The sequence below is a fragment of the Columba livia genome, chromosome 3, assembly GCF_036013475.1.
Source record: "Columba livia isolate bColLiv1 breed racing homer chromosome 3, bColLiv1.pat.W.v2, whole genome shotgun sequence".
NCBI lineage: Eukaryota > Metazoa > Chordata > Aves > Columbiformes > Columbidae > Columba > Columba livia.
In genome coordinates this window covers 19,620,486-19,633,778 of record NC_088604.1, presented here as the reverse complement: position 1 = coordinate 19,633,778, position 13,293 = coordinate 19,620,486, and the positions used below count along the sequence as shown (strand labels likewise).

General features: G+C 36.0%; 1 protein-coding gene across 11 annotated transcripts in view; it reads right to left on the bottom strand.

Annotated features, from left to right (window-relative positions):
- The window catches only part of EIPR1 (EARP complex and GARP complex interacting protein 1), a 140,283-nt gene that overhangs the window by 69,288 nt on the left and 57,702 nt on the right, over nt 1-13,293 (bottom strand). For 7 of the 11 annotated variants that reach the window (XM_065055978.1, XM_065055977.1, XM_065055976.1 and 4 more), the window contains 3 exons: nt 7,148-7,284; nt 3,663-3,830; nt 2,234-2,401 (listed from right to left, as the gene is read on the bottom strand). In XM_065055978.1, coding sequence (XP_064912050.1) covers nt 2,234-2,401; nt 3,663-3,830; nt 7,148-7,284 — 473 coding nt within the window. Of the gene's footprint in view, nt 1-2,122; nt 2,147-2,233; nt 2,402-3,662; nt 3,831-7,147; nt 7,285-13,293 lie in introns of all 11 variants that reach the window. The other 4 variants (XM_065055972.1, XM_065055973.1, XM_065055971.1 and 1 more) reach the window with 1 other exon arrangement.

Sequence of the window (13,293 nt, the reverse complement as noted above, 5' to 3'; positions counted from 1 at the left end):
CATTCCCAAGAGCTGCTACAACCTGATTCATTAGTGTGCCCAGAACCAAAAAAGACATTCATCTGGTGCTGACCTGCTGGTGAGCACCTTGAAAACATCCTTCCAGCTCTACTCAACAAGGGGGCAGACTAAATAAAACAAACTAAAAAAAACCACCAAAACCCAAACAACAACAAAAACAAAAAATTAAAAAACCCCACAAACAAACAACAAAACACACCACAAAACAAGACTCTCACAGTAACAAGCAAATGTTATAATACAAAAGCTAACATGCTTCCCCTTGTTTTATATGGAACAGATTAGCAGCTGAAAAGCATATATTTTAAAAGCAAATGCAGTATTGATACTCTTAAAGCATCTGGGAACATGCAAAGCCTCCACATCATTACAATACAAGTCATTAATGATGTGGTTTACGTGCATCCCATAGCCAAAGGTACATTATACCTGTTGTATTGCTTTGCATATTATGGTTTCAAAAAAATCCTACTCTAGAAAAGATGACTTGTGTTTTAATGAGGCAACCCTACCCAGCCTAATACATTCAGAACTCCAGATAACCTACTACACAACATCTGTCAGAACACTATTTACTTATGATGATTTTTATATTAATACAGCCTCACCATATAAAAAACCCTGTAGCTTCTTCCTCACTTCCATTAATGCTGATTTTTTCTTCCACCCAGAGCAGTATTGCAATCCCCAGCCCAAGGTAAGGAACCAAATCATACATCATATTTAAAATGCTGTAGTTTAGTTACATTCTGAAAAATAAGTATGTACTGTTGATGTGAGCAGCTTTCTAGGTACTTAATTTGATGCACCTTCATTTTCCAGGCACTTAGATCATCTATTGCTTTTGGAGACATTTTGTACATTTGAAATTAACCATTTCTATATATGGGACATTTTCCCTATTTAAAACAACAACAAAAAAAAAATGGTTTCCAAGTTCTTTATGTAAAACCAAAATATCAAAACTATTTGGAGCAATCCTGCTTCTTTATTAATAAAATAAAGGTGCATGAGCAACCTTAAAAATGCAACTAGAGAAGTAAACAACTTGACTAGATGTTTCAGTTAAAATTCTAAATGAAGAGCTGAGTAACTGGGGGATCTTTCTTTGCAATTTCCTTGTTCTTCATCCCCTCTGACCACTCTTCATTTAAAAAGATAATTCAGGAGGTAGCCTGTTTAATTCATTGCAGACAGTTTTGACTATTGCAATAAATTAACAGAAGTAACAAAACAACTGCTCAATACAGACATGTAGAACATGGATAGTCACAGTTGCAAAGAACAGAAAAATGCAGACTAAAGCCTGTTTGCCTCAAAATATTTTACATGAGTTGCCATTGTCATACCATTGTCTTCACTTTGTAAAGGAAGAATATGCTGAAGACCACCTCGTAAGCTAGCCCCAAATTAGAAAGCCTCAGCCCACAGTAGGTCTACAGAACTCCCTATATGCATTAATAAAGTACAGAGAGGAAAACAAGCATCACATATTGTACAATGAAAAAGCTGGAAACAGACAAAAATGGAAGATGAAAAATGATTATTTCACCATCTCAGTTAACTCTTTAGTAAAAACCCCATCCCTCAAAAATTCACATGCAAAATACATGATCTGTTACACACCCGAGTGGATGGTGTTAACCTGCAATAACATCCATTATTCTCAACCAAGAGTTTCAAAAACAAACTTCTGTTTTGCCTGAAGTAGGTCTAATGAGTTACTGATTTCTAGAGCAGCCAGCAATACTAAGAGCTAAATTTATGAAAATGAATGTATTTATACTTCCCTTCTTGCCTGTGCAGAAGCTCATCATTAGACGGGTAATGTTTTCTAAAGGTTAGAATACATACACAGAAAATGCAAAAGGCAGGTTTTCAACTGCCACTTAACCCAGATTATTGCACGTGCCTGACTTGATCCCGATCTCCCTTAAAGTGAATCTTTTTACTGATGCAGTGGACTTTATGACTGGTCTTCAGCATCACCATCACCTTCCTACCAGTGAACATACAGTGACAGTGCCAATGAGATTAAAAGAGTGTCTTCCACCCACGACTCCAAGTAAAGACAAACGAAGTAGGAATTAGAACTCCTTACCTGAAAGGCCTGTATACAAAAATCCTAGTCAGCGAAAAGAATAGCATGTTAACCACTACAATAAAAAGATACAACTATAAGCATCTGCATAAAACTCAGGAAACTTCATACTTCTCTTCCTGATGCTGGTCCTCTTGGTCACTTAGTTCATCATCATCTACCATATGACCAAATGGTTCGGAAGAAATTGATACCATATTGGACAGAATAACTCTGCTATCACTGCTTCCTGTAAGGATCAGCTGATCATGAGAATGATTGTATCTGACATTCCAGACCCTAAGAAATGAAATCAGAAAGAACAAGAGTTTATTCTTGGCAGGCAGTGCATCTGCATTAAATGATTTTGGTTTAAAAAACGGCACTAAAAATAGATATTTGACTTAAATTTTATAAAAACACATAGAAGTGAGATGCCTCATTCCAGAGACTGTTTTTTTGCCATCTTCATTTGGCTTTTAAACTTCCACATCATCTGTTTTCTAAGAGGTGTCTTTAAAATTCAACAAATAATTTTGGGAAAAAAAAAATTCAAAGAACAAAACAGACCATTCAGTGGTATCACCCCATGAGGGTACATGCCAACTCATTGTTTGGCAAATCAGATAAATAGTTAGGTTCCAAATATAAAAATTTCCCCAAAGCAAAATACAGATTAGAATTAACCTGCTGAACATCAAAATCTCACAACATTCTTACAGTAAAGTTTAAAATAGACCCTAAAACAAAAGTAGGATTATATTTCTCTTCAATTGTTACATTTTACGCATCAAGTTAATACCGAATGCCTTATGGTTCTTGTTTTATTCTTTTTCTTTTAATCTTCTGTAAAGAAGTATAAATGCTGCTTCTGTTAATTCACATCTTCATTCCCCTCAAAGTTGCTTCAGGGTCCAGATTTATTTTGCAAGAATTACTCCAATCCAAATTTTATAAAATATGAACTTCTCATCTTTTCTTAACCACTGAAGTCTGCAAACGTCAGACAAGATTCTCTCCTTGCTCCAGCCACAGGCCAGAGTGGTAGATACAGGCTTTAAATATTATCTCAGAGAATAAAATTACTCACTCACATATTCTGCCTTAAGGGCTGCAAAGAGCATGAAAAAAGTGTAGCTGAATTATTGAGCATTTCCACCATTCAACACCAGAAGGATTGATGGCAGCTGCTGCAACCAAAACAGCTCAAGGGATTTTCGGCAGAGCAGGTGCAGCAGCTCAGGCTCAATTTGGGCAGGCACACCTGTGTCCCAGCTGGCCCCCACAACTCAGGTTCTGTGTTGAGTTTCTCAAAGGTGTACCCCATCTCCCAACGTTAACAATACTTTCTTGCCAATTAGACTATCATTGTCTGAATTCTTAATTTGCAATTAGAGAAGGAACATTTACATGTTGAAACCTTTCCTCAGTGCAGAAAAATGATTATTCACAATAGTACAAACATAGTTAGTTTGTATTGTTCCTAAACAGTAAAATGATTAGCTGAATAAATTACATAAGCCATCCACCCACAAAACAGCATGCAGATAATTTGTTCTACCAGTGGGAATGCTCCTCTAGTGTCTTCACTGGTTCCATGACATTTCTTGTGTCCCAGAATTTCACCTTGCAGTCATCTCCACAGCTAGCCAGGTAGTACTGTTTATTGGGATTAAAGTCCAGGTCTCGTACCAGCTGTCCGTGTGCATTTTCTATGCAATATATCTGTCTGTAAAACACATTAAAAAAATTAAATGGTCTATAAAAGGCTAACTGCACTCTGCTGACAGGAATCTGTTTCCCTGGAAACTTGCATAATTTCCTTAGCACCCACAGACCTCGAGTTCCATTTCTAGTGCACAGTTTAGGGAAATCCCAGCTGTTAACAACAGTGACTTGTACAGATTTCTCAGCTTGTGCTGAAGCTTTGCTCTTTCCTTGTTTGCATTAGGGTCATCTGGAGCTAAAAGGAAACAGTAACTCCAGATGATTCCAGCACAGCTCTCCAACAACTGTTATGAAATGTCTGCTACTAAACTGCAATATTTTCAGATACAAGTTTCTCCACCCCTAAGTAGGCACAACAGTTTTGTATTTATGACATCTAGTTGTCTCTATATGAAAAGCTGAAATGCAAGGGAGTCAACAGATATGAAAAACAGCTTTTTATTATTGCTTTATTTTGGACTTACCTTCTTAAGCTCTGGCATTTGTCATTAATTTACCTGTGGCCCAAAACTACTCAGACATGCTCATACTCATGCACCTGGATCACTTCAGAAAACATTTGTAGTACTGATAACAACCTAGCATCCTTATTCAAAACATCACATTCCATCAGTTTGTAACCTGTCTCTTAAGCTTAGGATTGTGTTTGGTTGTTTCTGCTATTGCATTACCTGTTTTATGAAAAGGTTGTACCTGTTCCTATATGAGTTCTCCAAGCCATCATCTACCAATGTTCTGCTTAGACTTGACAGTCTCCTACAACCTTCACTAGAACTTGTCAACACTGTTTCTTTTCTTTTTTTAAATGAAAAATGTTTCTCTTCAGAAAAGAGAGTGACCAAAATTGTATTTCCTGCACTGTATGTTCTCCTCTGAATACCAGAAGAGTCTCATGATGTTAATACCCAGCTACTAATACAAAACAAAGTTTCTCCATAAGGAGAGATTCAAAGTCTACCAGGCCTACTAAGCCCTATCCTGACAGCTGCAGCAGTCTCCTGAGATAAGGGATATCACGCAGATATCCAGCTTCACCACCCTGCTCCAAGTTCAAGAGATTAAGGAGATCACTTAAGTATGCCTTTCTATCAGGTATTCTGGGATTTGAATTCAACGATTCCTTTTAATTTCTTGAAGCATCTTTATAGGAAAATATTTCTGAACCACCTATTTCCTCCTTCATTGCACCTTTCATTTCCTTCTTGAGCTTCTTTCATCGCTCATGGAAATAGGTGTAAGGGCTTAAAAATAAATACCACTGTCCATTCAATAGTGCTTACCATGAAAGCCTTTAGCCCAGCTTCACTATTATTCTGACCACTTCATACTTTTCCTTCCCAAACATGAACATTCTTGTCTTTCGATCTACCATCCTCCCTACAGCAATAATACTTACACTGAATTTCCCACTTACATCATAAGATTAATGCCAGATCACAGGAACATTTCCTCCACCTTCTCATCTTCTTTTCTCATATTCTATGTTTTTTAGAAATTAGTCTTTGAGTCTGAGTTTTCCTGATAAAATTATCTCTCCGAATCCATTCAGCTTAGTGTCTGTCTACTCTGTTTCTCAAGCCCTTCTCTGTTTAATATTGCTTCCTAGTCTAGTCCAGGACTCTTCCCACCAACCTCTCCCCCCTCCCCACTTTGTTTGCTATGTGCAAAATCATTCACTCTTATCTTACAGCTATCAAATCACTCTGAGGAAGTAGGTATTCTAGCTACTTCTTTAGTATCTTTCCTCTCTTATTCTTTGCTGGTACTGTAGTTTACTCCGATTCCTCCTCCCTCCCACTCCCCCATTTTTTTTTTTGCTTCTTATACTGCCACAGTTTACACTGCACCAACTTTAAACTCATACCTCTAGCCTCATGATCAAATATTCACATCATTCTAGACATATTACAGTGGAATTGCAGATGAGATTTATCCTTGCACATATTTTTCAACTACATTGCAAACAGCTCTTTAGCACAGCCTATCACACACAAATTGGTTCAAGGACTATCTAATCTGAGCTTCACTTGAAGTAAATAGAATTGTGGGGTTTGCTTTTGTTAACCAAGCCATCCTTTCATTGAGGATCTTGTTAATATCTGGACTATCTTTTATGAAAGTTACCCAGAGTATTCACTTAATGCAAGATGGAGATGCTTTTTCTAATGACACAGAGGATGAAGCAGACTTGACTGCACTTAACATTTTCTACTTAGAAATAGTGGCTTTAATTTTAAGGTCTGCATGCTATATGCTGAGAATAGGAAGACTACGAAACATCAAAAACGAAACTTAAAAAACCCTTCTCCTTCGACCTTTCTTTCGTCTCTTGTACGCTTCATTTAAAAGAGTCTTCACAAAGTGTGTATGCATATATATATATATGAAGTTAGATTTTTATATATCCTTCTACAGGGCAAAGAACAGGATCTGATGACAAGCATACAGGAAGTGACTTAATTATTGTATTTGTGGTTTTAGCTTTTGTTTATTAAATTAAATAAACCTTTCTGGCAAAACCAGACAAGGCTAGCAAACATGGGAATTTATTGCTACACCCCTGAGCTGGCAGGAACCACAGAACTAAATTTAAAGTCATCCCCCTTTAAGGCAACAAAAGTTATTACCAGACATCAGTCTTCTTGCTTTAGTGATAAATCACAATGTGCTAAGGGGATAAAGCATATCTTAAAAAAGCTTGCACAGGCTTTAGTAGTCATGGCAACAGATGTGCACAACATCACTCCTTTGCTTATCAAAATCACAACTGAGCAGGAGGAGAAACACCTTAGTAGGTATACTCAAAGCCTTAATTGATTTGGTTATGATTTTGATAGATTCAGTAGTTTCTTATAACTAGCACACTACAATCTTTAATATAGTATAGTATAGCATACTATTCGTTAGAAAAGTGAAGAGTGAACTTACACTGTGAATTACCTTCAGAGATTAAAGTTACCTTTAAATACTATGCCATGAAAACAGTTCATAGCATAGTCAGGATTGATGTTAGGTCATTTTCGCATTGAATTACAGAAAAGCTTAATTCAAGTAATGCCTATATATTGAACATATCACTAGTACATATTTCAGTAAAACTGAACACACAAGTTAGAACTGAAGCTAAAGGGAAAAAACAGAGAAACCTCTTTACTAAACTGTAAATATGTTGGCTATGAAAGTCCAGCCACTCCTTTTATAAATGATAGCTTTGCCAAGTTTGCAAAAGCAAAAACAAAAAAAGAAACATTAGAAGCAATGAGAAAAAAAAAAAAGGAGATTGTCTTTTTTAGATAAAAGATTGCAATTTCTCATTACCTCATGGTTCGTGTATCCCATCCTCGAACAGTGGTGTCATTGGCTGTTGCAATCTGTGTACAATTGTGGTGTGGACTCCATCTTCCAGAAGTAAATTTTAATTGTCCTTTCCCTTCCAAGGCTGCAGAACTAGAGAGCTAAAACAATGAAACAAAGCTGGCAACGATTCTAAATGTAAAACTGAAATAACAGAATAGCCTGGGTGACCTTTAAAGGTCATCTAGCCCAACCCCCTTGCAGTGAGCAGGATCATCTTCAATTAGATCAGGTTGCTCAGAGCCCCATCCAGCCTGGCCTTGAATGTCTCCAGGGACGGGGCATCTGCCACCTCTCTGGGCAACCTGGGCCAGTATTTTACCACACTCATTGTAAAAAATTTCTTCCTCATATCTAGCCTGAATCTCCCCTCTTTTAGTTCAAAACCATTACCCTTTGTCCTATCACAACAGGCCCTGTTCAAAAGTCTGTTCCCATCCTTCTGTCCTCTTTTAAGTACTGAATGGCCACAATAAGGTCTCCCCAGATCCTTCTCTTCTCAAGGCTGAACAACCTGGTTTTGTTTTAAAATCTTTATTTCAACCTTTATCATTTAACCTATTATAATAAGATCAATATTTTTAAATTTTCAGCCAAAAGTTTGCAAGTGAGGCCAGCACACCCGTCCTGTGCTATTTCTTAATAACATATGAAAAAAAATCTCATACATGTAAGATTGGCCAAGTCATCCTTGCCTTCCTAAGCAATCCTCAAGTATTTGCAGGAATTAAGTGACATGTTTTCTTGCATGAACATCCAACTATGTATACAGCCAAGTTCCAAATCAAGTCATGGTGGAATTCTGTTATAAAAATGAAATCCCAGAAGTTACTGAATAAGATGTTTTGGTTTGGTTGTTTTCCTAGTGTTCTTTTATATGGCTTCTATGAGCCAGAAAGAAACTGCATAGATTTAAAGGACAGCTAAGAGGTAAGGGAAGGAAATATTCATATAGAAGAAGGACTCTGGATATAACACAAGGAAGTCCACAAGACTCCCCTCTGGAAATCCAACAAATGAGCTTAAAGAAAACAAAGCTGGTAGTTCAGAATCACAAATGCAGGTTCAAAAAACCATTCTAGCTTTAATTGATACTTAAATACATGGACAGGTATGCAAGTTTTTTTTAATCTTGAAGTCTTCCTTCCACTTCTTTAAAGGCAGAAGAGTTGACTATATGAGGAAAAGAAAACACAAAAAAAGTCTGGTTTAGACACTAATCTCACATAAGGATTTGGATTTGTGTGGCCTGGAAGATGAAGACACACAGCTTTGAGGGCCTCAGTGGATACTGAAGGAAAATAACTCATTGCAATATTTTATTAACAAAAAATGTGACTTATTGTAAGAAAAACAAAAAAGAAAGTAAGATCCAATGTTTGCTTTTAGACAACAGAACTAGCTATTGCTCTGCCATTGCACGAGCATCACACAGACTTTAAAAGAGTCTGACAAAATGAAATCTTGAACTGTGTAAAATGTTTATCAGAACAAGGAAGGATTTAACACTGTTCATGAGTGCTTAAGCGGATCAGTGCCTAATGCTGGGGACGCAAGAACAATAATAAAGAGGTACTCGAATTGCACCAGAGGAATGATTTGAAATAAAAATAAAAGGTTCTGAAAAAAACCTAACCAGTGTAGTATGACCAGATATGTTGTTATACTCAATGAAGGATGGGGTTGTACATAAGTAACATATCTGAAATATTAAAAAGTCTACCCTAGCTTTGAAGGTGTGATTTCTATGTATTCAAGTGAAAACATCAATTACTCCAACTTATTTTTAAACACAACATCAGTTAGGAACTTCAAATGCCTCTTTCTGCTTCAAATTTTGATCCCATAAGGACTGACTTGGAAAGTAGAAAGGGTAGGCAGTATCCTTAAAAAGAAACCTCAGCATGTATTAACCTCTAGGAAGGTACAGGAATTATCTTGAAAAGTCAAAAGCAGCAAGGAGACAATTCATGCTCTCTTCCAAAACAAGAGCTATAGGCCATCAAATGACAGCCATAGAAGTCAGATTCAATAGTAAACAAGAAGCTGGTTCACCACCCAGTGCACTCCTTGACAAAAGACACCTGAATGCACCAAGCTTTACTTATGTTCAAGAACAGAACAGAAAAGTACTTGGAAGAAAGATCTATGGAGGATTACTAAGTAGACAAATCCAATGAAGCTCAAAAAAAAAATCCTTGGACTGAAAAGCAAAGAAGACTGTCGGAGTGCTCAGGGCACATCCAACGCATTTGCTCCACTGAACTTTTCCTTGAGGTCTGCCACGGCCACTGCTTCAAGCAGAAAACCAGGGCTGGATGGACTCAGACATGGACCAGTGTAACCACTCTTAGAACTCGGCAGTATTAAGCAGAAAAATGGCAAAATTTATCAACTTTTCCACTGATGGGCCTGTACTTTTCTTCTCTCACAACATATTCTGAAAAAATTATGTGAGAGAACCAGTTCTACAGTTCTACAGACTTTTGAACGAAATGGTGTTCGGAAACATGAAGTTCTGTTCCCTCACTATACTATCTTCACTTATAAAATACACTTTTATATGTGCAGCTTGGTTGCATTTTTATTAATGTATGAACTAACTCTAAGGTAGAATGACCAAAAATACATGTCCTAAGATAGAGAATGTTCCAGATGTATTTAGAAATACATACATCTTCCTGGTTAATGAAAAGAGTAACAAGTTAAATAAATGCTACATTTCTTAGTGTATATATAAATGGTTATCAGTGACACTCAAGGAATGTTCTTATAAAAAAAATAAAGGCTAGCATAAAAATATTAAAAAGAAGACATTTTCTTTTCTGTTAATTAAAAATCAGTTCACTTGGTAGAGCGTGTAATATTGGTACACAGATTGGTATCTTAGTTTCAAAATTTTCCCATTCGAAAAAACATGAATGACAATCATTCTATAAGGAGAGCAAAAGATACAAATTTCTAAAGGCTTAATAAGTGTAGCAGTATACTAAATATTTATCCATACACTGATGTTCTGCATTTTCTTTAATGAAATGACTTCGTTTTCCTTTCTTGAACAAAAATGGTCTTTATAATATGAGGTACATAAAAGATACTCTGGGGTTTGAAAGCTAAAAAACTAGAAGTCTTTACTCGATAAATGAGAAAACATGCCTTTTGACTTCTGAATGCCTCTTTTTGAAATATTTATTAAATAACTTTAGTTTTCTTATCCCTATAGCAGCAGTTATGTTTTAAACAGAATAAATCACACACACAAAAAAATGAACACTAAGGAACTCTCTCACGTCTTACCTGAGAGGTTGTACAACTGAAAATCTGATGGATGTTCAAGTACGTTCTAGACAAAACCACTAAAGGAGCTGTTATCACATGAAATATTCATAGGCTTATGCCACACATGCTTATTTGATCTTGACTGCCTCCTTAGTGAAGACCAGGTAGTGGACATCTTAAACAATTAAGGCCTTAAATATTTAAACTTTCTAAAGAGGATCAACTGAAAAGTTAACTCGTGGCAGTGATTACTAACCTAATTGACAGAAATTACACGTTATTATTTTGCTTTTTAACCATACCCTCATCAACTGGAAATGGTTCAAAATTCTGTGCATGCTGGAGATTGTGTGGACATTTCAAGAAGGCCTTAAGGAGATGTGCTTGTAATAAAGACAGTAATAAAGCCACTGAAAGACTATTTTGAGATTCACGTTTTCTAATGACTGTTGTTCTGGTTTGTTATTGACAGAAACAGAAATATTGGTGATGACTCTAAATTCATTGAGTTCAATTCTTCCCATTGCAGGCAACCACATCACTTAGTCCTTCCATAACTGTATAACTATTCTTTTCTCCTGAACCATCTTATAGTCATTTGCCTTTTCAAACAGTCTCATCATACTGGCAGCTCAGAGTCATCCTCAGAAGAGTCAAGTAACAGAATCTACATATTTTTAAGTGCTGAGTTTAACTCACAGAAAAAAAAAAAAAAAAAAAGAAAAAAAAAAGAAAAAAATCCTTAAAGACAAGTCTTCTGTTTTATATTATAAAAATTAAACTAAACATCAAGAGCTGATAGTTCATCCTCTGAAATATATTGTTACACTTATACACTGATGATGTGTTCCAAGTTTCTGTCATCAGCAACTTTTCTCCTTTCACTCCTACTTCTATGCTGTCATCAAGGAAACTATTAAACAAAATCGATCTCAACACCAACTCATTAAGAACTGGTCTTCAATCCTCCTTCTGATCCAATAATTTCTCTTTCATTTTCCTTCAGACAGTTTTTGCCCTTCTTTAATTAATCTATGTTTTTCCTAGTTGCAGCAATCACGGGGCACTCTACAAAGTTCTCCACTGAACTCCACAATGTATTTCCTGCCTTGAGGAACAGCCGCCATCTTGCCAAGAAAGCATCTCATGCTTATTCCTAACATGCTTCTATATTTGTATATGCTACTTTCATCCAGATGTACTGTGAAATCTTCCCCATAAGATGTTCTTTCTTACCTGGAATGTCACTGTTGTTTTGAATTAACATTGTCTGTACGTTAAATGCTAATTAATAATCCAGAAGGAACATTAAACCTAAGAATAATCTAACCAATCATTTGGAAAAAAATGATCAAAACTACACCTCTACTCCTCCTCTTTGTGAAATAATAAGACAAGCAGAAAAACATCTGTATTTTTAACATCTTCATTTCATCTGCCATTCCAAACATACTGCATTTACCCAAGGAAGAGTTTTAGTGACTTGGTAACATCTGACCTGAAGTCCGTATACAGAAATATTAACTGCCATCTTTTCAGAAGAATCTACCCGGACCTTGTAGACTGGCTGAGCTTCTCTTGAGTTCAGCTAATGATTATAAATGGCAAAGAATAGCTAATTTAATTGCAAAAGGTAATGATGCAGTGAGCATAAGATTAGTTTCACCCCAGAAGGTAATGTCCTCAAAATAATAATAAGGAGAGTGATCAAAAGGACAGGAGAAGCTTATCTTAATGTGAATAGAAGTGGATCTTTCCATATTAAATACTGGAATGAAGAAAAAAGTTAGCAAAAAATGATGAAAGGAAAGAAAACAAAAACAACAAAAAACCCACCATAGAGCTGTATAGTAAGTTATGGTTAGTAGATATTTCCTCTGACAGCTTGACCAGATAATTCAGAGAATGAACACACCAGTAATTTTATTACAAACCAGCTCTGAAAATATCAGGAACCGTAAATTTTTTCAGGCTAATTCTAATTAAACAAAATTATTTTTAAATCCCAGGCACACAGAGGAGATGCACCCAATAAAAGACTTAGTTTTGATCAGTGTAGACAAGCAGAAATTTTGGCATCTGCAAAATTTTACAGATGCATATATTTTCAGTTTTTCACTAATACTACAATTGAGTTTTATGTGAATTTTTTCAGAAACGTGACAAGTCCATAAAGGGTAGCAAGGGGTTTACTTCTTGCCATTAAAATTAATATTGCCTAGAAAGCATACTTAGCCAAAAGGGTAGTAATTGAAATTTTTTCTTAAAACAAGAAGGTTGCACTAGTGTAATGAATACCTCCTGATACACACACAGTGGACCAGATCCTACTTTTAGTTAATGATGACAATGTAATTCAACTTGAACACCATTCATGCTTTTGACAAAAAGAGAAAAAAAAATCAGAACACAATGACATTTTTATTATCTTAATCCTAGGCTACTGATTTATTCCATTCAAATAATGTATACACACACACACACTGCTATTTCAGTTATAAGTCTGTAGGAACAAGAATACTTGGTAAAGACTTGTTCCCCTCTGCAGAACATATATGTTTGCTAGCTGCCTACTGTTTTGTTACTGTTGGCTAGAACAGCATGTTAGGTAATAAGACATCAGGTGGCTACGACATACAAAAAATGGAAAACTTTTATGCTAATGAATAAACACAATGATTTTTATGATTCAAATAATCATCCTGTGTACCTGCATATAAACTAAATTTGGACTTCCTGGCAGGAATTTGCTATATGGCACCATAATCAGCTACAACCTCCAATGGAACTGTGAACAGTTTCCACGGCCTCTCTTCAGGAAACCAAACTAA